Below are 27,981 nucleotides of genomic sequence, written 5' to 3'. Positions count from 1 at the left end.
TCTTAACATAGTGTGGATCGTTGTCTTGCCAATTATATTGTTTATTCTTCTGGTTTTGAATCATAGGTTGAAGAAGCTCTTGAATGGCTTCATGATGTTCTCAAGTCTAACAGTTGTATTATTTGATGGTTTTTTTAATCATATTTTGGTGTAGTGATTTTCAAAAACCCAGCTAGACGAATAGTTTGGCTGTTTACTTCCAATTTTCAAAAATTGATAAAAACAAAAAATACTTCCAAAAATATTTTTCCGTTTACCAAAACAAAAATCAAAACCATGTTAAAATTTCATCTATAATGATGAGAAAAAAAAATATATTATCCATAAACAAACACTCATTATTTCTTAATATCAATTGCAAGCAATAACATAAAATAAATTAAAAACTGAATTGGGACTCCTTGTACTCCAAAATGTCGAGGCTTCATCCGCTTCCTTTAAATTAATCAGATGACAGATTGAGGCTGTGGATTGCAACTGAACTCCTTTTTAAATTAGAAAATAATTGTAACCCCCCCAAAAAAAAAAAAAAAAAAAAAAAAGAAGAAAAATCAAATCTGTGCCCTTACTAGATCGGCGAAAAATAATTTGGACTATGGGCCTTTGTTTTTTTTTTATCAGGCCTATTGGACCCAATTATGTAAGTGTACAGCACCATACACCGAGCTCTTCTTTTTTTATTTTTATTTTATTTTTATTCTTTTGAAGTTCAAATAAAATTTCGGTCTTTTCTCTCAAGGGAAAAAATATATATATAAAAAAAAAGAGGAAACAACAACAACAACAGAGGCTACACAACCAGGATTCCAGTTTGCAACAAAATGTGAACCGGTTTAATATTTGGGTAATATATATTATATTTATTAAATATTTATTATTTATCGATATAATTACTTAATGCTATTTTCATAAATGTAATATTTTTATTTATCATTTAATATTTAAATTTTGTAAATATAATTATTTTATTATTATTATTTTTGTACTACTGACTACTATTTAAGTAAAACTTTATGTTGATTATTTTTATTTTAATATTTTTATAATTTTTTATTTTATTTAAAAATAAATTTTACATCGAGATTTAAAAAGATAAAGAATTACACGATAATTTAATAAGGAGCAAGTATAAAATATTGCAATTTAATAACAAATTTTTTTTTTCTCAGAAAAACAACAAAATAAAACAATTAAGAGAGTCTGGAGAAGTAAAAGGTAACAATTGTTATTACCCAATTTATTAGGAAAAAAAATTAATATATTTTTTTATAAAGCTGAAAAGTAGACACGCTAGTTGTACTTTGTACCGAACAACTTTCCATCAAATCACGCAAGAATTTCGTTAAGATCCCTTTTCAAAATGTTAAAATCAAGAAAGAAATTAATTTTTAAAATTTAGTTTTTCAAATTTAATGAAAAAATTGAAATCTATAAATAATTAAATATATTATTATATAATATATTAAAAATAAATATATATTTTTAAAAAAAATTATTTTTTTTAAATTTTAAAAATAATATTTTATAAATAGAAATAATTTTTTTATATTTATAAAAATTTAATATTTTAGATCGATATTTTTTTATATTATAATAAATATTTAAATAAAAAATTATTATTTTTAAAAAAAATTAAATTCCTATTAATTTTATCATTATTTAAAAAAAAAAAAAAAAGCCAAAACAGCTTCCGAACTCCCAACAAAGAAGTAGACCAAACAACAATGGTGGCTTCACCGACGTCGTTTCCATCAGCTGTGAGGGTTGTTCGTGCTCTGCAGCCAATTTCCTTGGACGGTGGTAGCCGGCAGATCTTTAGATCCAAACCCACATCCTTGACGACGGCAGCAAACCCGTCGTTGCGTATGAAGAAGCCAACCCATCATGAATTCACCACAACATTCCTAATTCCCTGTTCCACACGCCGTATAATACCCTCCCCAAGGGTATGGTATTATATATCTCCTCTATAGTCATTCTTAATCACCTATTATTATTCTAAGAGCTTTGTTTGTATATGTTTATATCTATATATATATATATATATTTCAGATCGATTTTTTTTTTTAAAAAAAGGCAAAATTTCCCCACAACAATTGGTATTGTTATTATTATTTAAAAATTGTTCTAGAAAAAAATTGGTTTTATTTATTTTTTCTTGATTGATTTATTTAATAAAAAGCAAAATCTTCTCAATTATTATTATTATTATTTTGGTCCCTTTCTTCTTTTTGTGTAAGGCTGCATATCGGTTCAGCGATGCAGAATAGGCATGCATGTGTCACTTCTTCACAAGAGGGATTGCAAAAAATTATGGAGATAGAGCATCTCATGAAGGCAATTCATTTAATTAATTTATATATATATATATATATATATATATTTTTTATATTTTTTATATTTGAGTGATTTTTCTTTTGACTGATTTTGAGATTTGCATAATATATATGTAATATATAAATTGCTTTAACAACGAGGCTTTGGCAGTAATTGCTCATAGTATTGAATTGGCTAAAGAAAAACAGCAGCACGTCGTGGAGAATGAGCATCTGATGAGGGCCATCTTGAGTTGTCATGCTGGTCTTGCGGACCTATTTCTGAAGCACTCTTATGCTGGTCCATTGGAAATTTACGTAGCTGGGGTCCACGACACTACCCCTATGATAGAGGCCACCAATGAATTCATCCAATCCCAACCATCTTCATCATCCAAGGTCAGATCCTCTTTCAATTGTCCTCTTTCCATTTAGTTGTATACTATGTATTAGTAGTGGTGGTTTAAAAGTTAAATTAAATTAAATTTTTAGTGTTATGTGTTTTTTTATTTATTTATTTTTTGATTGTCACTAGGATGCTGTTGTGAGGCAAGGACCTTATTTGGAAAGTCTAATCCAACGGGCTATTGAACTCAAGAACGAGTGCGGTGATAAACTTGTATTTATTGAACAATTGGTTTGTGCTTTCGCACAAGATGAAAGGTTTGGCAAGCAGTTGATGGAGGATTTTCAGATATCCCACCAATTTTTGCATGATAGTGTATTAGTGCTCTACATCCCAAAACTAGTGTAGCATCATTCATGAATTCAGTGGCACCCGAATGTGATATGTCACATTTTTTAACCACTTCAATACCACCCCTATATCACACAATTGATGAGGAAAAGCTCGAGGCTTCCTTGAACAAGGAATATCCTCGTGGTAGTGTAGCCCCTGTATACTATCAGTTAATCAAACAGAAGGTATACTATTTGTTTACCATAATGCCTTCTATTCTTCTTTTGCTTTTGGTTAATAACCATTACATTTTGGTAAAAAAATACTTGTAATAATTTTTGATAATTCTTATGCAGATTGAACAGGGTGAAGCAGAGTACGTGCTATCTTAATTTGGATGTCGGAGATATTTATTATGAAAATTTTTAGGCTATTTAGTTTCCTAGTTTAATTTAATTTTTTTTTTTCCTTTCAATCGGTTGTTTTTTATATGATGACTTTATAACGCAGGATTTACTGGATTAGTGTAATAGATAGTTTATCACTCTTAACTTTTTTTATGTTTGTTTTTATTTTTTTATAAATAGGCAACAAAATTTTATCAATTTACGCAGGGTTCCTTCAGCCAAAGCAAAAACTAAAAGAATAATATCTATCCATCTATATATATGTAAAGGGGAAAGGTAAACAAACATTTTTATTTGCATACCTCCAATTTATTCAACAAAAGCACTTTTGAGTATGGCGAGGCATTTGTATTATGTTGAGCATTTGATTCTTGCCTTCGCACACGATGAACGGTTTGGGAAGCACACTAAGCTCAATGGCCAATAGCAACAGTGAAATTAGTTGCATAAAATAAACAAATAAAAGTAAAAATAAAACCACAATTTTAATAGATAAAGAAAAAAAAACTAATAATGTACAAAAGCTGAAGAAAAATGAGTACAGAGATCATCGAACAAGCTTTTCAGTCATTAAGGGCGATATCCAAAGCATAAGAATATTTTGTCTGTGAATTGAACTCCTTTATAAGGTATATCATAAGGCCTAAATAAACATCATTGGCTAATACCTTTCGTGACCTTAAGATATAATATTGTCATATTTTATTTTATTTCAATTTTAGACATTTTTTGTGTTTCCACATTCTTATATATTGTTGGCTATTATGCATTATTCTTCTTATATATAATTTCATATTAATAAATCATCCCCAAACTATAGCATCATCTATCTCAGTGAAAATTGATCCAAATTTATTATAATCTAATTAAACAATTTGTTTGGTAAAATTTTTAAGTCCCAAGGATTATGTCTAGTATTGCATAATAAGTACTCTAAAATAAGGCGTGAATACATAGTCGAGAACAGAGTTAGGTCTTCTCTAAAGTTACTGGAATTTTTGGATTTTCTAGGAAACAAGGTTGAGAACAAACTCGTATTACTGGATTTTCTTATGATAGTCAATTATTTAAACATTGATATAGTACAAAATATAATTGAACCCAAAAAAAAAGGAAAAAAAAAAGAAAAAAAGAAAAAAAAAACGAATGTTTTGTCCTTGCTAGTTATGTGAAGCAAGTGATTTGATTTCTCTTGAAAACTAAACACGTACACAATATAAGTATGATCAAATTTGATGTAGATACCATGGTAAGATAGTAAATTTTACCATTACTTTTATTCCATCATAAACATATTGAGAGTTTAAATTTATAATCCGAATGTAATATTCCTATATGAATTATGAACAGTTGAAAGAATCGAGCATTTCAATTAAATTGCATTGTACAAAATTATCATAATCAAATTCATGCTTATCTAAAGGAGTTGGAAAAATTAACCCTGATTCTCCCCTGCCCCAAAAGCTTCCAAAAGCAAACTCTCCCTTCAAAGACAACTCCTCCAACACCTTCTCAACCTCTTCCATACAACATCCACAATAATGTTCTTCTCCTTCAATTCTTTTTCTTATAGATCCTCCAATAACACCACCTACAAACTCACTTTTGAATCCATCCATTTTTTTATTATTTTCCGATATGTTCTTCTCTTGTTTCTTTCTTCCCTGATGACGATGAAGTTTCTTCATTGTGTAATTCTTTGTCTTTCGAATCAATTTGTAGGGAAATTGGAGGAAGACGAGAACAAGGATTTGAAGGATCAAGCATTGGCAGCAACAGGATATGACCACGCAATCTGCGCCAAGCATGGTGAGATCTTCCATGTATTAGGTTTAGGTTTTGGAGAGTGGAAGAAGAAGAAGAAGCTGATGAAGATCATGGTGATGGTTAATGAAAGAAGTTCATTTTGTGTTGAAAGGAATAAGTTCCTTCTTCTCCAAGGATGGTATATCAACAAGGCTTAAGCAAGAATAAAACAACATGTGGCAAAGCTTATTAAGAGGGACAGTGTAAAAAGTCATTGCCTTCAAATCATTGTGTAACCTGAAATTCAATCAGCGTTGGCGTCTAACTGAGGTTACCAAATATATATTTATTTAAAATATATTTTATATTTATATTTATGTTTTGGATATATATATATATATATATAAATATATATATATATAAAGAGAGAGAGAGATTTTGTTCTCTGTAATATTAATTAATATATATATATATATATATATATTTTTTTTTTTCTTTCTAATGTATGATAGAATTGTAATATATTACTGGAATTCTACTACTTTGGGATTCTGATTTCTCATAAGATTAATTTCTTTCCTTAGGTGTCATGGAGGCTTTCTTTTTGAGGAAGGCTTTTAGAGATCGTTGCAAATTATATATTATTTTTCTTGTTGTTGCTTTTGTTTTTTTAATCCCAAAATCAAAAAATAAATTATATATTATACAGTCCAAAATAAAATAAAATTCCAAAAAATAAATGTCAATAAAAACAAAATTATTCAATTTACAAACAGTGAGAATCAGGCAATGAATAGAGAAGGAATGATAATTCCTTCTCAGGTGTATCATGAAAAACACAGAGGATGTTGATTCGTACTTGGTATAAGTTTTCTTACCTTTTATTTGTAAAGGTAATTAACATTATTGTTTTAAATTATTGCTACTAAGCAAAAACTATACAATTTTTTTTTCCTATTCCACACACCACCAACCACACACCCCCCCCAACACACACACATATTTAAAAGATCCAAAATTAAAGATTACATACTTATAAAAAAATTTATGTGTTTGACCTTAAATAATAGTATGCAAATTTTGGTGGGATATCTGAAAATAAGTCCTCCATCATTTTCTTCTTTCTACAGAAGCCTTTCCCTTGGTGGTACAAAGACTAAAGAGAGAGAACTAAGCAAAATTACAGCATAGGTTCATCTATCTCAGATGGGCTCTATATGGGCCTTAATAAGGGCTACTTCGAATCCATACGGAGACCCATTTTTAACTCTCCAGCCTACTCTTCCACAAGGCCATTCAAACCCATTTTAAGTGAGTCCTCTTCAAAAAAGTCTCCCTCTTCTTCTAGGATATCTCTTTCTTTGAGCTTCCAAGATAGAAAATGATCCACAGAACTTAAAATTTTTATCAAATAATCTGTTTAATTAGATAATGATAAAAATTTGGATCAATTTTCACTGAGATAGCTGATGCTATTATGAAATTATAATATGAGAAGGATAATTTGTAATAGCCAACAACATATAAGAATGTAGATACACATAAACATGTTTTATTTTGATTACTGATATTTCAGATTATATATTTATCTTTATATATTTTCATTTCGGCCCATATTTTTTGTCATTAACAATAGTCATGTTGGTGCTGGTGTCGATTGGACTTATCATTGCTTTCTTAAAAAGATGTTTTCACATATTTGGGAAAAAGTAGTACAAAGTATATATATTGATCTTTTTATTTTTCACAAATATACTTTAGAATTTGACGCCTTCTCAAAAATAAGAAACAAACAAAAATAAATAAACAAGGAGATAAATCCAGATTTGTTTTTATTATTATTTTTTAATTTTTTAGCTGGCAAGGTGTAGTGTAGTGCACCCCATTGGATAATACCAATATTAAAAAAATAATTGTGCTTTTCTGTCCAATTATTTCATACCCCAATTATTACTAAATAACCGGCAGCTTATTACAGAAAAATAGGAAACGTAAATAGTATGTGCACGAAAGATTTCTTGAGAGGTGAAAAGAGAGATTTCTGAGAAGAGAATATGAAGTAAATAATTGATTATTATATCATGAGTTGGACCATAAATGGTTGTAAGACATATATATATATATATAAACAAGCAAGCAAAATGTATTCAAAAAATTAAATTTAAAAAAAAAAAAGGGAAGCAATGTATGCATCCGCATCACTTAAACCATCGCTCATTTAAATTTTCCAAGCGATAAATTAAGTACTAAACTGTTGATTGAAGATTTCTAGTCTGAGACAAGGACAAATTGCTGAAGAATTTACAATTGGAATGAAATCTGTTTTATTTTTGCTTTTCTTTTTTGCTTTTCCTTTTCTTTAATATTTTAAATGGGAGGAAAATAATAACATAATTTATTTACATGGCAGCTAATTTTTCAAACTCTTAATTGGAATAGCAAGTAATGAATATACTACGAACTGTTGTAGCAGGGCAATAAAGGCTATATTTGACAGGATTTATGGAATGCCAAAAACAGTTTTTGAAGTTTAAAAAACTACTTTTGAAAATATTTAGACAATTTTTAATAAGTGTTTATTTTCTGAAAGCACCTTTGTAGGCTAAAAGTATTTCTAATTAAAATTAATAAAGAATAACTTTTTCAAATAACATTTTTGGATGGGACAGATAACGTTTTACTTGGTGATGCCAAATGCTTAATTAAAATACTTTATAATATGTATTATCTTTTCTGTTATTTGGTTACACCGAGAATCATTTTTTCTAAGACATTCTTGTTCTTCTCAGGTTGTTAGAGCATTCGACGGTTTAGCAACTTCAGATCTGACCAATGGAATGAGAGTTGGGGAAAGTGAGATGTTTAACTCAGCACAACAGTCTGAAGAAATTCGATGGTTTCGAAGAATGGCATTTGGTAGTCAAGATTTCAGTACAGATTTTTTTAGCCAAGGTAGCTCGAATGGTTAGTTAACACTGCATAGTAAAATATTTGGTGAGAGAATTTTAACCCAAAAAAAAAAAAAAAAAAAGGAAAACATAGAAGGAAAACTACATTGGACGTGCACCATTTGTTTTACTATCTCTACAAAAGTGTGCCTTTATATTTTCAAAACTTACAGAAACAGCCTCTCACATTTTCTTTTTATTGCAATATCATCCTTTTTAACATCTTTTTTCTTAAAAAAAAGATTCTTGTTGGTTAATTTTTCACGTTTTTATGTAAATACAGTTTTTGTACTATAATTGATATTTGTACATTTTTGTACAATCATACGAAAAATTTTACAAAATTATGTGTAAAAGGGTGATATTGCGTTAAAAATGAAATGCAAAGGAGTGTTTTTTGTAATTTCTGAGAATAGGAAGACATTTCTGCAAAACTTGTGAAAATGGAAGACTATGGCTAGGTATCTGTTCCATATGGTTTCAACGGCAGAGATGCTAAATGTGTCAATCACAACTCTGATTTTTGACCAGAGGTCCATTCATGATCATCGATCCTAACCCTTGTTTCTGTAGTTAAGGGTGTTTTTTTATTATTTTTTATTTTTTATTTTTTTATCAAAATATATTTGACTACGTCTTTTAGTCCTGAAATTAACGGATGACAATTTTTGTATCCACCAACTATTGAAGGTGGTGACATTTTAGTTGTATAATATTCAATTTTGTTACATAAAATTGTGTGTGTATATATAGCAAAGTTGTTACATTCAATAGCTCTTTGAATTAGACTTTCCAAATAAGGTCCTTGCCTCAAAACATGTGATGATTTTGATTCTGATTCTGGTTCTGATTTTGATTCACCCTATATTATGCAAATTAAACTAAAATTGCTTACAAATACTAACATTTTAAACCACCCCTGCTACATATACATATATATATATATATATATATACATACACAAATCAAAAGAAAATTAAAAGACCTAGGGATGATGGTTGGCATTAGATGAATTTATAGGTGGCCTCTCTAGCAGAGGGCTAGTGTCGTGGGACCCCAGCAGCCTTGGACAGTATATAGATGGAACACCACAACACTCCTCCAAACTTAGCCTTTATCAGATGCTCGGTATCCACCATGTGAGGCTGCTTCTCTTTAGCCTCAATTATTTCCAAAACCGGATGGCTAAATTCCCTATAGTTAATATGCAATTATATTAGGTTACGTTATATTAATGCATTTCATTTCAAAAATCAGTCAAAAATAAAAAAAAACAAAAAACATACAAATCAAATCAAAAGTGAGTATAATAATCAATTGCCTTCGTCGGATGCTCCATCTCCGCCATCCTTTTTTTGACTGATTTTTGAAATGCAATAATATATGTATATGTAATTGCATACTGATTATAAGGAATTTGGCATGGAGGTCTGGGAAGCAATGCCCTATTGTGCCGAAATGGCATGGAGGTTTTAGAGGGCTCTTGTCTCTTCATGGGAGTTTGGTTTGCTCTCACCACAGTGTGGATCATTGTCTTGCCAGTTATATTGTTTATTCTTCTGGTTTTGAATCATGGATTGAAGAAGCCCTTGAATGGCTTCATGATGTTCTCAAGTCTAACAGTTGTATTTGATGGTTTTTTAATCATATTTTGGTGCAGTGATTTTCAAAAACCCAGCCAGACGAATAGTTTGGCTGTTTTGTTCCAGTTTTCAAAAATTGATTAAAAAAAAAAAAATACTTCCAAAAATATTTTTCCGTTTAGCAAAACAAAAATCAAAACCATGTTAAAATTTCAGCTCTAATGATGAGAAAAAATATATATATTATCCATAAACAAACACATATTATTTCTTAATATCAATTGCAAGCAATAACGTAAAATAAATTAAAAACTGAATTGGGACTCCTTGTACTCCAAAATGTTGTGGCTTCATCCGCTTCTTTTAAATTAAACAGATGACCGATTGAGGCTGTGGATTCCAACTAAACTCCTTTTTAAATTAGAAAGATAATTGTAACCAAAAAAAAAAAAAACAAAAAATCAATTCTGTGCCCTTACTAGATCGGCGAAAAAAAATTTGGACTATGGGCCTTTGTTTTTTTTATCAGGCCTATTGGACCAATTATGTAAGTGTAAAGGGGAATATGGCCCAATACCCACCAAAATAGATGGCTAATGAAATATGCCCCTTCTCTTTCAAATTTTTTATATCTGCCCCTCTGTTCCTATTTTACCCTTCATTAAAATAAAATATTACTTTTTTCTTTCCTCCTTCCCCGAGAAGAACAATCCCTGCACTGCTTTCCTTCTTTCTTCTTCCCAAACCCATACACAATCCCATTGAACTTTGAAGATAAAAAACTAATGAAAAATGTAATTAATTTCTCTTGAAAGCCAAGAAAGAGTGGCATGGGAGCTCAAGATTTTACCAATGTTTGGAACTATCAAATCCCAATAACAGAGTTCTACCTTCTTTTTTTTTTTTTTTTTTTTTTCTTTTTTTTTTTTTGTGGAGACCAGAAGATAAGCAACAAAATTTTTCTTTTTTTTCCCTTTTTTTTTGGGGGGGTTCTGGAGAGCAATTTTTCTTTCTTTTTTTACTAGAAAATTCGAGTAAAAAAAATAAAGAAATAAATAAATAAAAACCATTGGCTGGGTTTTTTTTTTTTTTTTTTTTCTGGGGGTCTACTTACTATGCCCACCGATTCTTTTGAAACTTTGGTTGCAATGAGTAATGAGCCGATCCACAACTATAAAAGCCAAATAGGATAAACTGAACCGAATGGGAGATGGAGCAACAACTGGGATACAATAATGGAAAAATTGACATTGCTCAACAGTTCCTGCCACCACAGCTTTGCTTTTACTTTTGGCTGTGTATCTTTTGCTTTGCAATTTGATTTTTGGCCTTCCGAATCTGAATCATTTCAAGGAAAGAGGCCAGTTGATCTGATTACTAGGCTTTCAACCATGTCGGTGATTACTGATCATGTATATTATTTTCGTTTTATATATTCTTATGAATTGATGGTTTCGAAAACAAAAGGAAAAATAAAAACAAAGAGAAGAAAAGTTGATCCAATTACTATTCTTGAAGAACTCTCCGTTCGTCCCAAGCCGTTTCACCGTTCCCTCTCACTTTTTCTTCTGCTTTTTCTCTTCCTCTTTTACTTCGTACTCCGCTTTCAGAAAAAAAAGCAATAGCTTCTCATTTTAATTTTTATTTCTAAGGATAATTTGGAAATATCAAAAGGTAAGAGGATAAAACAAAAAATTTTAAAACAACGTGGGTAGATTTTATTAGCCTCCTTCAAGCAGGGCTATTGGGCTAAATTCCCCAAGTGTAAATCACCATACACCGAACTACTTTTTTTTTTTAAAGTTCAAATAAAATTTCGATCATTTCCCTCTTGTTCCGTTGGGAAGTATCAAGTTGAGAAAGAAAATAATTTTTAGTATTTAATTTTTTGAAATTTAATTTTTTGATAATTAATTTTTTTATTGGTTTATTTGGTAAATAATAAAAGGTTTAAAATTTATAAATAATTAAATTTAAAATTGTATAATAAATTAAGGATAAATATATATTTTTAAAAAATTTTAAAATTATTTTTTTCTGGGATTTTCAAAATAATATCTATATATATGAAAACAAATTTTTCACATAGTTTTCTATATTGATGAGAATCTAATTCACTGAATCTATACTTTTCCACCTTACAATAAATATCTAAACAAAAAAAAAATCATTATTTTCTTAAGAAAATTAGATTCATACTAACTTTACCTCTATCCAAATATTCCATCAAAAAAAAAAAAGAAAAAAAGAAAAATGGAAACAACAACAACAACAGTCGCTACACAACCAGGATTCAATTTGCAACAAAATGTGAACCGGTTTAAAAAGATATTTGGGTAATATTTATTATTTATTGATATAATTACTTAATGCTATTTCCATAAATGTAATATTTTTATTTATCTGTTTAATATTTAAATTTGTAAATATAATTATATTATTATTATTTTTGCACTGCTATCTACTGTTTAATTAAAACTTTATGTTGTTTATTTTTATTTTAATATTTTAATATTTTTATACTTTTTTATTTTATTTAAAAATAAAATTAACGATAAGGTATAAGAAGGAAAGAAATTACATGATAATTTAATAGGGAGCAAATATAAAATATGGCAGGTTAATAACAATAGTGTTTTTTTCTTCCAAAATAAAACAATTAATAGGGCATGGAGAAGGTCGGTGGAGAAATAAAAAGGTAACAATTACTATTACCCAATTTATTAGGGGAAAAAAGAAAAAAAAACAGTTAATATATGAAGGTGAAAAGTAGGCATGCTAGTTGTAGTTTGTACCGAACCACTCTCCAACAAACCAAGCAAGAATTTCATCAACAGAAAAAAACCAAAACAGCTTCCGAACTCCCAACAAAGAAGTAGACCAAACAACAATGGTGGCTTCACCGACGTCGTTTCCATCAGCTGTGAGGGTTGTTCGTGCTCTGCAGCCAATTTCCTTGGACGGTGGTAGCCGGCAGATCTTTAGATCCAAACCCACATCCTTGACGACGGCAGCAAACCCGTCGTTGCGTATGAAGAAGCCAACCGATCATGAATTCACCACAACATTCCTAATTCCCTGTTCCACACGCCGTGTAATACCCTCCCCATGGGTATGGTATTATCCTCTGTGGTCATTCTTAATCACCCTTTCTTATTCTTATTATTATTATTATTCTAAGAGCTATGTTTATATATATATTTCAGATCGATTTTTTTTTTTCTAAAAAAAAAAAGTAAAATTTCCCCACAACAATTGTTATTGTTATTTTTATTATTATTTAACAATTGTTCTAGAAAAAAATTGGTTTTATTTATTTTTTTCCAAGATTTATTTATTTAATAAAAAGCAAAATCTTCTCAATTATTGTTATCATTATGTTGGTCCTTTTCTTCTTTTTGTGTAAGGCTGCATATCGGTTTAGCGAAGCAGAACTTTCGGATCTGTATAGGCATGCACGTGTCACTTCTTCAGAGGAGGAGTTGCAAAAAATTGTGGAGATAGAGCATCTCATGAAGGCAATTCGTTTAATTAAATTTTTTTTTTAAGAGATTTTTTATATTTTGAGTATTTTGCTTTTGACTGATGTTGAGATTGCATAATATATATGTAATATATAAATTGCTTGCAGATTAATTATAGGGAATTTAACGAGGTGGCTTTGGAAGTAATTGCTTATAGTATTGAATTGGCTAAAGAAAAACAGCAGCACGTGGTGGAGACTGAGCATCTGATGAGGGCTATATTCAATTGTCATGATTACCTTGCAGAGCTATTTCTGAAGAACTCTTACGCTGGTCCATTGGAATTTTACGTGGCTGGGGTCCACGACACTACCCCTATGATAGAGGCCACCGATAAATTCATCCAATCCCAACCATCTTCATCATCCAAGGTCTTCTTTCAATTTTCCTCTTTCAATTTAGTTGTATGGTATTTATTAGTAGTGGTGGTTTAAAAATTAAATTAAATTAAATTCTTAGTGGTATGTATTTTATTTTATTTTATTTTTTTTTAATTGTCACTAGGATGCTGTTGTGAGGCAAGGACCTTATTTGGAAAGTCTAATCCAACGGGCTATTGAACTCAAGAAAGAGTGTGGTGAGAAAATTGTGTTTGTTGATCATTTGGTTGGTGCTTTGGCACAAGATGAAAGGTTTGGCAAGCAGTTGATGAAGGATTTTCAGATATCCCACCAATTTTTGCATGATAGTATTCTACAACCCAAAACTACTTTAGTATCTTTTATGAATTCAGTGGCTCCTGAATACGATATGTCATATTTTTTGACCACTTCAATACCACCCCGATATATCACAATTGAAGAGGAAAAGCTCGAGGCTTGCTTGAACAAGGAATATCCTCGTGGTAGTTTATCCCCTGTATACTATCAGTTAATCAAACAAAAGGTACGCATATGAAATCTATTTGTTTACCATAATGCCTTATTCTTCTTTTGCTTTTGTTTTGATAAGTTTTTCCATGTTCATAATAACCATTACGTTTTGATAAAAAATACTTGTAATAATTTTTGATAATTCTTATGCAGATTGAACAGGGTGAAGCAGAGTATGTGCCATCTTAATTTGGATGTTGGAGATATTTATTATGAAAATTCTTAGGCTGTTTAGTTTCCTAGCTTAATTTAATTTTCTTTCTCTTTTCAATCAATTTACGCAGGGTTCCTACAGCTAAAGCAAAAAGTAAAAAACAATATCTATCTATCTATCAATCTATATATGTATACATATATATATATATATATATATATATATATGTAGAAAAAGCGGTAAGGTAAACAAACATTTTTATTTGCATACCTTCAATTAATTAAACAAAAACATTTTTGCTAAAATATAAGAAAGAGTATGGTAGGGCATTTGTATCATGTTGAGCATTTGACTCTTGCCTTCACACACGATGAACGGTTTGGGAAGCCCACTAAGCTCAATGGCCAATAGAAAGAGTGAAATTAGTTGCATAAAATAAACAAATAAAAGTAAAAATAAAAACAACAATTTTAATAAATAAAGAAAAAGCAACTAATAATGTACAAAAGCTGAAGAAAAATGAGTACAGAGATCCATTTTATTGAACAAGCTTTTCAGTCACTAAGGGCGATATCCAAAGCATACGAATCTTTTGTCTGTGAGGTGAACTCTTTTATATGATACATCACATGACCTTAAGATATAATATTGTCACATTTTATTTTATTTTACTTTAATTTTAGACATTTTATTTCTAGATCCTCCTTATATATAATTTCAAATCAATAAATCATTCCCAAAATATAGCATCATCTATCTCAGTAAAAATTTATCCAAATTTATTATTATCTAATTAACCATTTTGTGTGATAAATTTTTTAAGTTCTGTGGATTATATCCAGTGTTACATAGTAAGTACTCTAAAATATATAAAAATAACTTTTTATTTAAGATGATGTGTTAAGGAGAAGGATAAGGGGAATTTGGCCCAATGCCCTTCTTTTAAAGCCTCTAATGAAATATACCCCTCATTTCTTAGTTTTTTTTTAATCTGCCATCTGCTTCCCATTTTATCCCTAATGAAAGTAAAAAATTACTCTACTTTCCTTTCTTCATTCCTTCAGTCCGAGAAACCCAGAGTCTTTAGTTTCTGCACTCTGCTTTTTTATTTTTCTTCATCCCCCAGAAAACCCACACACAATCTCATTAAGAAAAAAAAAAAAAAATCCATGCTCCATCTCCCTGCATCTCTTACCTCTTCTCTTGCAAACATATGAAAGACTAAGGAAAAATTGCGTTTGAGGTAAGGATATGTGTATTTTGATTTTTTTTTTTTTTTTTTAGCTTGGGTTTTTGCTTGATTGGCGAAAGGCGAAGACGATGATTGGAATGGAGGAAACTAGTCGAAATCAAGTAGTAGTAGTAGTAGTAGTAGGTTATACAATTTAGTGGGGTAATTAAATATTATGAGTGAGCTTTAGGGTCGGTTTCTATATTGCTTTAAGGTTAGAAACACTTCACGAGTGTTTGTTGAATTTTCTGATTGCAACAGAATATTAAAGGAAATTGAAAGAAAAGAAAACCCAAAAAAACAAAATTGAAGAATAAGTTGAAAGCGGTTATAGTTAAAATCTGCTTCAAATGCTGAATCATTTGTTTTCTTGTTTATATGACACTCACCATCTTGCTAGATATCATAATTTAATTACATAACTTCATTTTGATTTTATGTTGGTTTCTTGTTTATGGTTATGAAGGTGAGCGGTAGTTGTGCAGAGGAGCTTTACTTGGAAAGTTTGCAGCATCAAATAGAAAGTGATCTTATGCCAAGTGCCCGATGTGACCAAAGTGATTCTTATGGTATCCTTTTAGTTATATGTTCTATGACGAATTATATAAGTAAACTTTTTTTTTTTTTTTTTTACAATTAGTTAATATTTAAAAAAGATGTTATACCTGCTATATGGACCATGAGGTATACTATCTATGTTGTTTAGTTTGCCCTAATTTCTTTCTGTTTAGTTTTCAGCCAAGGTTGGAATTTCTTAGGCTTGGCTGGTGGAACATTATTAATTTTCAAGTTGATTACAAATATGCAGTTGGGGATAGGATAGGTGAACTATCTTATACTTACTCCTATTTTATGAATTTGAGGTTGGTTGTCGAGATGTGGTATTAGTTTGCTTGTGGTTTTGTATTATAGGCTAATGGCACTCAAGACTTCCATGATAAACTGATATTTACAGATTGAGAAACCCATACTATTGGTTACAATTCCAAAAATGTGCTTGAAAATGCCTTAGGTCAGGTGCATATCGTTATCCTTGTGCACTTGGTTATGAGGTTGATGTAGTGTCCCTCCTTAACATATTGAAGTTGTGGGTTTATTTTTATTTTTATTTTTTGTCTATAAGTAATAATCGCTGCCCCCACACCCTTTCTGTGAATTTCATGTAACAATTGGTGTATTAGTAGAGTGGATATCACGATGGTCTCATAGCAAGAGAAGAAGCTGTAGCGCAAGAGGGATTTAATATTGGCTTTAAGGAATCAGTCCTTGTTGGGTACAAATGGGGTCTAGTTAGAGGTGATACCAGGTAAAAGAAAACAAAAGAGGAAAATAATTTGAATGCTCTATTGCTTATAGAGTTTTTAATGAAATTGCTATAAGCATATGATTAAAAAAGAATTTAAATGCTCTGTTGCTCATAGAGTTTTTAATGAAGTTGCTATAAACATATGATTAACTTCTTTTCTCTGCTACTTTTGTTTTCCTATTTTGTCCAATCTGCATCCCCATGAACTGCCTTCACTTTAGTTCCTGAGGACTTGAAAGAGAGCATTTAAATTCTTAACCAAACTCTCGAAGACATGAATTGTATGGTTGCTTTTCATAAGGGTTTGACAACATGGGCTAAGTGGGTGGATTCTACTATGAATCATAGTAAAACCAAAGTCATCTTCCAAGGAATTTCTCTTACCCACTACCATTAAGTTTCCTTCTTTCCCATCACCAATTTTTTTTTTTTTGAAAACCAAAAATTAATTTCGTGAATTTCTCTGGTGCTTTTTTTTTTCTTTTTTTTTTTTCCTTTTCATATTTAGTGGCAAGGGATTGGAATGAGCTAGGGGTGACAAACTGTGGAAATGAGACAAAACTCCTAAGTGGATCATTCTATCGAGGCGGATTGCCCAAGGAATTATATGTGGTGAAAGATGTATTAACGGGAATGAGAAAACATGTTCATCTGCTGGACATAACAACTCTATCACAACTCAGAAAAGATGCACATCCTGGCTTTTATAATGGCTTTAGGCGCATGGACTGTAACCATTGGTGTATTGCTGGACTTCTAGATACTTGGAATCAAATTTTTATGCATTTCTCATAATTGTTATGCTTGTTCTGGTATTTTTAGTTTATAAAAATGATCATAAGGTTGCTTAGGTCCTTCCTTCCATAGATCACCATTTTTAAGGGAATCAAGTTTCAAAAACGACCGATCTTTCCATTTTCAATGTCAACCAGATATTGAGAGTTAAACATCATTAATGAAACTCTACAATCCTGGATAATTTAGAGTATTTAATATATTCATAATTTGAACCATAAATTTGCATGACTCTTTGATTTTTTTTCCCTGGTAAATATGTAATTTAAAGGCCCACTCTTTAATTCTTTGGTTGTTAAATATGTCATTTGATAGTTTCCTGACCTTGCATGTTACATTAGTATATGAGTCTTTGGAAAATTGCATGGTGACGGAGGAATGAGGCACGACTGCATGAGTCAAACATATGAGGGATGTAAAGTGGTTGAGACTAAGATAAAGTTTTGAAAAAGTTCTCAAATTTGCACAAAAATTTGATTATTGTAGGGCCTTCGGTAATTACCCATGAAACCTACGGTAATCAATTTGTCCTTACTTGAAAAATTACCAATGGTTTCATCAGGAATTACCGAAACCCCTATGGTAATCACATTTTACCAATTTTTTAGGCCCCACAAGTCCCCTTACGTGTGTTAAATGAAAAACCATGCAAAATATGGATTCTAAAATTATACTAAGGAGGGAAAACCCCAAAATATCTGAAAAATTTCTCAAATTGGCCAAAAAATTACGATGACTGTAGACCTTCGGTAATTCCCGATGAAACTTTCGATAACCAACATATACCCTCTGGAAAAATTACCGAAGGTTTCATCGGGAATTACCGAAACCCCTATGGTAATCATATTTTACCAATTTTTTGGACCCCACAAGTCTCCTTTTGTGTGTTAAATGTAAAAACATGCAACATATGGATTATCAAATGATCATAATGAGAGAAAATCCCAAAATTGCTTAAAATGCTCTCAAATTGGCCAAAAAAATACGATGACTGTAGACCTTCGGTAATTCCCGATGAAACCTTTGGTAACCAACATATACTCTTTGGAAAAATTACCGTAGGTGTCATCGGTAATTACCGAAACCCCAGTGGTAATCACATTTTACCAATGTTATGGCCCCCACAAGTCCCATAATGTGTGTTAAATGTAAAAACATGCAAAATATGGATTCTAAAATTATCCTAAGGAGGGAAATCCCCAAAATCTCTGAGAAAGTTCTCAAATTGGCCAAAAATTTATGATGACTATAGACCTTCGGTAATTCTCGATGAAACCTTCGGTAACCAACATATACCCTCTGGAAAAATTACCAATGGTTTCATTGGGAATTACCGAAACCCCTATGGTAACCACATTTTACCAATTTTTCGGGCCCCACAAGTCCCCTTACGTGTGTTAAATGAAAAACCATGCAAAATATGGATTCTAAAATTATCCTAAAGAGGGAAAACCCCAAAATCTCTGAAACATTTCTCAAATTGGCCAAAAAATTACAATGACTGTAGACATTTGATAATTACCGATGAAAGCGTCGGTAACCAACATATACCTTCTGGAAAAGTTACCGAAGGTTTCATTGGAAATTACCGAAGTTCTACAGTAATCGTATTTTTTTGGCCAATTTGAGAAATTTTTAAGCAATTTTGGGATTTTCTCTCCTTAGGATAATTTTAGAATCCATATTTTGCATGTTTTTGCATTTAACACACATTATGGGACTTGTGGGGGCCATAACATTGGTAAAATGTGATTACCGCTGGGGTTTCGGTAATTACCGATGACACCTACGGTAATTTTTCCAGAGAGTATATGTTGGTTACCGAAGGTTTCATCGGGAATTACCGAAGGTTTACAGTCATCGTAATTTTTTGGCCAATTTGAGAAAATTTTCAGATATTTTGGGGTTTTCCCTCTTTAGGATAATTTTAGAATCCATATTTTGCATGGTTTTTCATTTAACACACGTAAGGGGACTTGTGGGGCCCAAAAATTGGTAAAATGTGATTACCATAGGGGTTTTGGTAATTCCCGATGATACCATTGGTAATTTTGCCAGAGGGTATATGTTGGTTACCGAAGGTTTCATCGGGAATTACCAAAGGTCTACAGTCATCATAATTTTTTGGCCAATTTGAGAAATTTTTCAGATATTTTGGGGTTTTCCCTCCTTAGGATAATTTTAGAATCCATATTTTGCATGGTTTTTCATTTAACACACGTAAGGGGACTTGTGGGGCCCAAAAAATTGGTAAAATGTGACTACTATAAGGGTTTCGGTAATTCCCGATGAAACTATCGGTAATTTTTCCAGAGGGTATATGTTGGTTACCGAAGGTTTCATCGGGAATTACCGAAGGTCTATAGTCATCATAAAGTTTTGGCCAATTTGAGAACTTTTTCAGAGATTTTAGGGATTTCCCTTCTTAGGATAATTTTAGAATCCATATTTTGCATGTTTTTGCATTTAACACACATTATGGGACTTGTGGGGGCCATAACATTGGTAAAATGTGATTACCACTGGGGTTTCGGTAATTATGGGACTTCTTGACCTTGAATTCAAAATTTCTCCTTAGTGCATAAAGACTAATCTTCTTCTGTAGCGCATTCTTACTCGCAAAGAGTTGGTTGATTCAAATGATTTCATGGGCATTGACGGATGAGAAGCGATGGTTAACCCTAAGTTCAGCCATGGTTGCAGTAGAATCCTGTCGAATGTCCAAATGGTTTTTGGTACAAGGAGAGGCAAGCACATCATCATTCACATTATCAATTGGACTACTACCATAAGGAGACTCACCATGTCGACTAACACCAGCTGAAAGTCCCGAATGTTGGGTCAAACAAATGTCTCGTAACCCATCTTCACTACGATCAGTGTTGACCTCAACCTCAAATTGTTCATCTTGATCATAATCATGTTCATGATGTTCATTCATATCATTAATGTCGAAGCGCTCATTATCATGATCATGTTCCACAGATTGCACATTGTTTTCACAAATTTGATTTTCAGAGAATCCAGGTTGAGTTTCCGGCACATGAAGTTCGGTCGCTGGGGACTACATGTCAGCATCAAAGGTACAAGTAGCTATCTCAGGAACTGCAGATAGTGGGGCAATAGTCATAAATCCTGAACTTGTAGGTATCCTATTCACAACACATTCAGCAGTATTAATACTCTGTGGAACCCTGGATAACACATCAGCAATAAGTGGAGATCTATCTTGAGGTCTGTGTGAACTATACTTTTCTATAAAACTTTGTAGGTCTTCATCATTTTCCATAACGTACGACTCACATGACAAACACACACGGTATATGAACTTGAAGATTAATTGATGTTGTGTAGAACTAAGTTGAGAGCGTTGTAGGCAACATCTTCAAGTTCTGCCAACGTACAATTCCTTTTGATACGTATAATCTTCGTTCTTTGACGTTGGTATCTCCAGGTACCTTCAGAACATACACTCCATGTTCCATCATAGAACAGTAAATCTGAAATTTGTGACATTGAGCACAAAGGGTTTACCAATTCAAAATATACTAAGTATCTACTTGTCACAAGCTTGTGGTAATTCGTGAGGTCGTATGACTAAAAATAATTGCAATCGTAGAATCTTTGCTGGAAGGTTTAACTATGATCCTGAAGCAAAAGTAATGAAAAAATACAAATGCATTTTCAGTAAATGAGTACAGAAAATAAGCCAAACAATTATGTTATTAACGCCTAGTGGAATAGCATTTTAAATGCAAATGAGTAGAATAGCATTTTAAATACAAATACAAATGCATTTTCAGTAAATGAGTAAAGATAAAATACTAATGCATTTTATGTAAATGAGTACAAATGCTGTTTAAATGCTGCATATTAACACCTAGTAGAATAGATACTCTTAACAGACATAGTAGATCAAGTAGATTAAGATGTCAAATCTGTGGCACATGTGCTAAATCATAACATAACGTTAGCTTGAGTGGATGCAATGTTGACAATGTGGTGTTCTGTGGATTATTTTGTTAAACATCATAAATATAGTTACATTTAGCATGTCATTCGTTTACAATAACATTAGAGAAGTGGACAAATTCGATTGTCCAATCGGTTTGCTTTTAGAAAATGGAAAAATTAACTATTCCGATGGAACCGCTGTTAAAGTTTCCAACAAGCAAGTGTTTCATAATTACTGATGGACCGTATGTAACAAACAAAGGTTGTAATTTTCAAATGGAAATTTCCAAACCATTTATGGATTGTTTTACATAAAATAGCACCAATATAGAACTTACACTTATATATCATGTCAAAATGTGACAAACAATGAATCCAATATAAGGGAAAAATGTATACATATCTGTACACATATTTATATATATATATTTATATATAAATATGTATATATATACACATACCAGAAAATCTTTAACTCTGATCCGCAGAAACGTACAATTTAATTACACCTTTTTGAAGTGTATGAGCTCCACAATGAAGATTTTTAGTCTTGTTGTTATCACAAATGGTTGGGGGGTATGCAGGGAGAGTGAACTGAACTGAAAGTGGTATTGTGTTTTCTGCATGTTCGTCAATGCAAAGAAAGGCTGAAAGGTATGTAACCAACAAAAGAGAAAGAGAGAGGAAGATACACAGGATTCATTTAATGTGGTAGCAGGGAGAGTAAGAGAGAGGGATAGAAGTTAATGAGGGTAGATGAGAAATGAGAGATGGTAAAAAAAATTGTTTTAATATTTTCCACTTTATTCGACAGTTAATGAGAAATGAGGGTAGATGAGAAATGGAAAACTGTTACATTTATTTCACACTTTCATATCCATTTATTTAAATAGTTTCCACAAGTGCACAATTAATTCCCTCTTAACAACTCTCGTTTGGACATACTACCATGGAGCCGTTCATGTAAAAGTGATTAGAAGAAGCTTGCAAGCTGGGAATCACATTTTACAATCTAAAACTAACTACATTTCAATGCATACCATTCAAACAAGTTCTAATGGTCAGAAACTAGAGAGCCAATATTTGAGAACTCAATTACCATCCATTTAAATTATCATCCTTCTTATTTATTGCTTTTCCACATATTAAATAATATGGAGAATTTAATAATGAAATTGGATCCTTACACATCATATTGACACGAGAATCATGTAAAAAAACTAAAAACAAAATCTGAATTAGCAAGAGGAAATTGTACAAGTGTTTTATGAATAAAAACTAGAGAATATTACAGCTCCTACAAAAGTATACATCTTAATAAATTTATTTGATACACATACTGTCTCAATTTGACCATGCGAAAAGTATAAAATAATAGAAACAGAGTAGTTCTCCGTGGGGTGTGTCCCTAATTTCAGCTTCTGAGGGATTTTTGATACCACCATCAGTCTAAAATGGAAATGAAGTTGTCCATTAGTACAAGAGATTGAAAACCATTTGGTGGTTCTATTGCAAAGATGTAAGAGAAATCAGATAAAAGCATTAAAAAATATGGCCCTCTGACAGATCAAGAAACTAGTATGCAACTTAACTATCGTCCAAGTATGTTCACTGTCAGAACTACCGAGTAAGGCTTCTCTCTCAAGATGTAACGTTTATACTTTCTTGGAATTCTTTGTCTTCAAAGAAACAAGCGCATGCCTACGACAAGACAGTGAAATGAAAAAAAGGTAAAACTAAACATTTAGGAATATTCAATCAGAATGAGGACACAAATGAAGGTGCAACTCATACCTTCCTAGATGCATAGATGCAATAGGTCCTCCATATCCAAACATCCCAAACAAGGGCTACATAACTAAGATATGCTTAAAAGATAAATTTCAATGAGTAAACACTAAGAAGACAGTGGACACAAGACATAAAGTACAAACAAATTGTACTTCGAATATGGAGGAAGAAATGCATGCTAATAAATAATCAAGAGAAACAGAAAATAAGAGAAAAGTACATGTAGGAAATAAGAGGTAGACTTCTCTTTATATTAGAATGAAACATGCTCAAGCTACAAAAGTCAGTGTCTAATTTTCACCATATAAATAAGTGTATACACAAGATAAAAGTAGAATAAAAGGATATTGAAAACAGATTTTACCATAAGGTATGGAGGTTTTAATCCTATTGCCTGTCCTTTCGAAGACTTGTGAAGTGATGCACCCATCTTTCCCATCCAATGGAAATTATTTCTATTGATTTGTTACCAATGAACCACTATTGCCCTCATGGTTCCATGGACTACTATTCCAACTGTCATCTTCATCCGTTTATATTCCCTAATGTGTTATGCATACTCGCTGATCTACAATGGTTGCACCCCGGCATATCATTACAAGGAATTAAGGAAAGAGAAAGCAAATCAATTGATCCACCATATCTCCAATCAATAGCAATCTCGTCAAATTAAAGAGTTGATGTTAAAAATACTTAATAGTTCAACAATTCAATTCAAGGGGAATATTGACACCTAATGAAAACTAAACTTTGTTATACTATAGGCTCGAAACCTTTGAAGTGGGATTACTATGAGAAATCCATAAATCATCAGTCATCAATAAATGGATTTCATTTGCAAGCACTGGTGTAAAAGAACATGGAAAAAAAAAAAAAGAAGAAGAAGAAGAAAAAGTGGCAAATAGACTAGAACTAAAAAACCAAAAATTCTTTGTTTATTTTCTACTCCATTGTACAAATATGAATGAGAGGAAAGGCAAGGGGACTGACTGTTCAGTTATACCCTCACATTTTTATTTTCTTAGCTCATGTAGATGAGTACTCATTTTAGACGAGTGTAAACAACAAGGTATACTAAGCAAGATAGTGGTTTCCAGAGCATAAGCATCTTTGAATGTCACATATGCAGTATAGGCATACTCACCAAACCTATTTCCAGCAAACCAATAACTCAATTATACTAACATACAATTTACGCACATGTGCAGTGTAGCAAGTTAGAAAAGGCTAAAAATAACCACTCAATTGAATCTAACCTGTAAAGAGAAATAAACAAATAAAAGGTCTTCTAAAATTATATTGGGACAGAGAGGACCCTTTTGTGTTAATAAGAATTTGAAAGGAAATATGGCACTGGATGGATAGTTACCTCCCTACTTGGATCATAATCTGGAATCGTTTCTACAGCACGTAATTTATGAGGACATAAAATTGTAGAATCTATATAATAGAAGGCATTCAAGTGTGCCTTTTTTTTTTTTTTTTTTGGGCAAGGGTGGCAAAGGAAAGCAATGATAATTTGGAAATTTCTCCATGAAGTTTCAGCTTTTATACAGATAAGATTCAAATTTTGATCTTGTCTTCTTAGTCTGACATTGATAATTACATGTGGAAATAAACCGTCTTGAGGAAGTTATTGTTCGTTAGGAGCATTATTAACCATCACATTAATATTGAATAATGAAACAATTTCCCAACTTATTGCCATGCTTGGAGTTTGAATTTTATTGAAAAAAAAAAGGATAAAGAAAGAGAAGACAATTCCTAACATGCTTTCATGAAAAAGTTAAAATTTCTATTATGTTTACATTTCAATCTCATTTTAGAATATGAACTTCTCAGTAATATTAGCTTTAGCCTCTTGACCAAATGATGGAAAGAGTAATATTAGCTTTAGCCTCTTGACCAAATGATGGAAAGAAAAATATCTTATATTCTCCACATATAGAAAAATATTTTATATTCTCCACATATACCTTTAGAAATCCATTAAAGCAGGGGTCTTATGGAATAAATTAGCTTTTACAAGACACTCAAATGGACTAATTGACATATGGATATTTAAAATGACAAAAGAAAAAAAGGAAATTAAATAATTGTAATATAAATTCCAGAAAAGATTCTTATCTTTTGACCACTTTCAAACCAAATAACATCCAAACAATTTGATGAGTTTATGAACAATAAATTCATATATAATCAATGACCAAACCATCATTTTGTAGATTTCACTCGAGGAAAAGGAATCATAATTAGTAATTAGAAGTTGTTCAGAAGGACTCTACCTGATGATTTCAACATCCTCAATTACACCACAATAAGTGAAAAAAAATCATAAATATCCTTTTTTGTTGCTTTTGGAGATAAGCTTGTAACTTCTGTAGTATAACCACCTGGGTACATTGCCTTTTAAAACTAACAAAGAGTGGAATTGGGTGAACCAATGAAAAGGGATTTAAAATAACAAGAAAAACTACAACCAAAAGCCAAATTATATAATTATATATAGCAAAATTTATCATAAATTTAATATTAACATTTCATGGTAACAAACAAAGGCATTGTTTAATCCTTTTTCTTGAATGAAGAAGACCATGTTTTGAAGGAAGAAACAAAAAGGATAAGGGAAATGTCAGAAGCTGACGCAAGACGTTATCATATAATTGGGATGACCTTGCTTTGTGTGACAATGCTCATAGAAACCATATCCTTAGTGGTCCTTATCTCACTAAGAAGTCTAAGATAACTGGGTGCTTCTTATCCCTAACATCTAGTGAAAACAATTATCTTCCAAAACCAGAAATTAAACATAATGTTTAATAATTCTTAAGCCCAGATTAGTCTCAATTTTTAAAAATTACTGATGGATGTCATGTAAATTCATAGAATAGACTATCAGACAAAGCAATTCATAGATGTATTTTTTACCTGCTTATGGGTTATTAATTAACCAAGATTTAAGTATTGGCCAAATTGTAAAGTTCAAGCTCGTACATTGTGTAACAGAAAAGATTATTTTCATCGAAATTCACTGAAGCAAACCATAAATTCAAATGCAAAGAAAACCAATAAGATACAATTGTAATAGTTTCAGCAAATTCAGAATATATATTTATATATATATATATATATATACAGCATTAAATATGAAAGGCGATGACTGATTGACTATTGAACTTTGATCACAAAAAATATATAAACTAAAAAAACTGCTTGAAATGCAAATCTTACCAAATATAAAGATTACCTTCTGTAACTCATTGCTCAGTGAGAGATTTTCCAAGATTCAGCATCATTTTCGATCTCGAAGATTCGAATTCAAAGTTTGCACCAAAAATCGATGATGGTTTTGATGAATTCAATCTTTAGATGGTACGTTTGGTTGCTAAGAAACTGTGGAAAAAGGAAAATTTTAATAACCGCTTCGAATTCTGTTTAGGATCCAAATGGGAAAGAAACCAAAAAAATAAAAAATAAAAATTTGTGAAAACAAAACAAAAATTGGATGAGGTTGTTGTTTTAGTTGTCTCAGTGAGTCAGTGAGAAACAAAGGAATGGGAAGAGTGATGAGAAGAAGAAGAAGAAGAGGAGGCGGAAGGAGCAAGGAGTTTGTTGTAGACCTGCTCACCGTCTAGGTAGACGCCTAAGGTGGCGACTCTGAGGCCAAAACCAGGAAGGGCGTGGCGAAGCTGATTGATGAGCCTAGGGTGCTTCCTCCACTCGTCCGTCCTCCTGAAGCACTCTCCAGTAGCTGCTTTGCCATTTTCTCTCACTTTCTCTTCCTCTTTTCTTCGTGCTCCGTCCATGGCACTTTTCAAAAGGATAATTTGGGTATATTGAAAAATAAAAAAGTAAAACAAAAACATTTGAATTCAAAGGAGTATATTTCATTAACCACTCTAAAAAAAAAGGTATTGGGCCAAATTCCCGGAAGGATAATGGTAATGATCTTCACACCAAGCCCAAATGGAAAAGCTAAGATGTGGCAGGTGAACAGAAAAGATGAAAAGTCCAATCAGCAAAGAAGTGACAGCAAAGATACATTAGCACGTGAAGAGAAAAGAAGTGACGGCAAAAGCTAGGGGTCCAAAACCGAAAATTGGGCATTTAACCAAAAAAAGAAAAAAAGAAAATCTTATTAATCTATGCGCTAGACAGTGATCTCAAACACTAATGTTTTGATATTTAATTAATTCAAAATTTTGATTTTTCAGGCTTACATTTAAACTTGAAGCATCTTCTCGTATTACTGTGAAAATTCCTTATTATATATAAATATATAACATGATAATGCGGCAATCCTTGCATGCATTACTTGCTATGTGACTACGTTTCCTATTATAATATATATATATATATATATATATATATATATAACATAGTTTCTACATATATACATGTACATGTGAAATACGATATGAATTCCCCTCCTCCTACTTCAATCACAGAACGTAGGTAAAAACTATGGATCAATTAGATTAATATAAGCTGAAAAGTAAAATTAATGTGCATTATTATTAAGCTATTTGCTTTATTACGTTCCTCCTTTTTTCTTTTATAAATAGTTAATACTTTGGAGGTTGCTGTTCATTTTGTCCAGTATATCACACCTTGGTTAAATCTTTTTCTAATGTGCATTAAATATAAGCTAAGAAGTAAAATACATGTTTAGATAT

General features: G+C 31.4%; 2 protein-coding genes and 3 long non-coding RNA genes across 30 annotated transcripts; 2 read left to right on the top strand and 3 right to left on the bottom strand.

Annotated features, from left to right (window-relative positions):
- Positions 1–1,671: 1,671 nt before the first annotated feature.
- LOC112493059 (uncharacterized) lies at positions 1,672–3,599 on the top strand. 2 transcript variants are annotated; one of them, XR_009635291.1, is made up of 4 exons: positions 1,672–1,946; positions 2,518–2,714; positions 2,851–3,239; positions 3,351–3,599. It is a non-coding gene; the product is annotated as an uncharacterized LOC112493059 (long non-coding RNA). The 2 variants fall into 2 exon arrangements; XR_009635290.1 differs by having other exon boundaries at positions 2,488–2,714.
- Positions 3,600–4,615: 1,016 nt separating this feature from the next.
- On the bottom strand, positions 4,616–5,543 carry LOC125418735 (uncharacterized). Its single transcript, XM_048463045.2, has one exon. The coding sequence runs from the start codon at positions 5,222–5,224 to the stop codon at positions 4,742–4,744; it is 483 nt and encodes a 160-aa protein (XP_048319002.2). The 5' UTR covers positions 5,225–5,543; the 3' UTR covers positions 4,616–4,741.
- A 5,026-nt stretch (positions 5,544–10,569) lies between these two features.
- LOC132800297 (uncharacterized) lies at positions 10,570–11,291 on the bottom strand. Its single transcript, XR_009635302.1, has 2 exons — positions 11,186–11,291; positions 10,570–11,016 (listed from the first exon to the last, which is right to left on the bottom strand). It is a non-coding gene; the product is annotated as an uncharacterized LOC132800297 (long non-coding RNA).
- Positions 11,292–12,364: 1,073 nt separating this feature from the next.
- LOC107429529 (chaperone protein ClpB3, chloroplastic) lies at positions 12,365–17,665 on the top strand. Of its 14 annotated transcripts, none has more exons than XM_060813641.1 (7): positions 12,366–12,790; positions 13,086–13,196; positions 13,310–13,573; positions 13,707–14,087; positions 15,926–16,028; positions 16,191–16,282; positions 16,644–16,915. In XM_060813641.1, exons 1-6 carry the CDS (start codon positions 12,569–12,571, stop codon positions 16,280–16,282), a joined length of 1,173 nt encoding a protein of 390 aa, XP_060669624.1. In that variant the 5' UTR covers positions 12,366–12,568; the 3' UTR covers positions 16,644–16,915. The 14 variants fall into 14 exon arrangements, 7 of the variants coding, with proteins under 7 accessions (XP_048319040.2, XP_060669624.1, XP_048319041.2 ...); XM_048463084.2 differs by lacking the exon at positions 16,644–16,915 and adding an exon at positions 17,274–17,412 and having other exon boundaries at positions 12,367–12,790; XR_009635274.1 differs by lacking the exon at positions 16,191–16,282 and adding an exon at positions 17,274–17,413 and having other exon boundaries at positions 12,368–12,790; positions 16,644–16,765.
- A 5,061-nt stretch (positions 17,666–22,726) lies between these two features.
- On the bottom strand, positions 22,727–27,361 carry LOC107429533 (uncharacterized). Of its 12 annotated transcripts, XR_009635190.1 has the most exons (4): positions 26,926–27,255; positions 23,670–26,698; positions 23,309–23,372; positions 22,727–23,215 (listed from the first exon to the last, which is right to left on the bottom strand). It is a non-coding gene; the product is annotated as an uncharacterized LOC107429533 (long non-coding RNA). The 12 variants fall into 12 exon arrangements; XR_009635182.1 differs by having other exon boundaries at positions 22,727–23,372; positions 26,926–27,254; XR_009635183.1 differs by lacking the exon at positions 23,309–23,372 and having other exon boundaries at positions 26,926–27,253.
- Between the last annotated feature and the right edge of the window lie 620 nt (positions 27,362–27,981).

This window comes from Ziziphus jujuba, chromosome 12 (genome assembly GCF_031755915.1).
Source record: "Ziziphus jujuba cultivar Dongzao chromosome 12, ASM3175591v1".
Taxonomy (NCBI): Eukaryota; Viridiplantae; Streptophyta; class Magnoliopsida; order Rosales; family Rhamnaceae; genus Ziziphus; species Ziziphus jujuba.
Note: the sequence above shows the minus strand (reverse complement) of the source record. Positions and strands in the feature narration are given on the sequence as shown.

Coding starts and splice junctions, on each gene's coding strand:
- LOC125418735 (XM_048463045.2), bottom strand. CDS start 5,224: ATGGAAGATCTCACCATGCTTGGCGCAGATTGCGTGGTCATATCCTGT.
- LOC107429529 (XM_048463082.2), top strand. CDS start 12,569: ATGGTGGCTTCACCGACGTCGTTTCCATCAGCTGTGAGGGTTGTTCGT. Junction 12,791..13,085: donor GTGTAATACCCTCCCCATGG/GTATGGTATTAT, acceptor TTTTTGTGTAAG/GCTGCATATCGGTTTAGCGA. Junction 13,574..13,706: donor AACCATCTTCATCATCCAAG/GTCTTCTTTCAA, acceptor AATTGTCACTAG/GATGCTGTTGTGAGGCAAGG.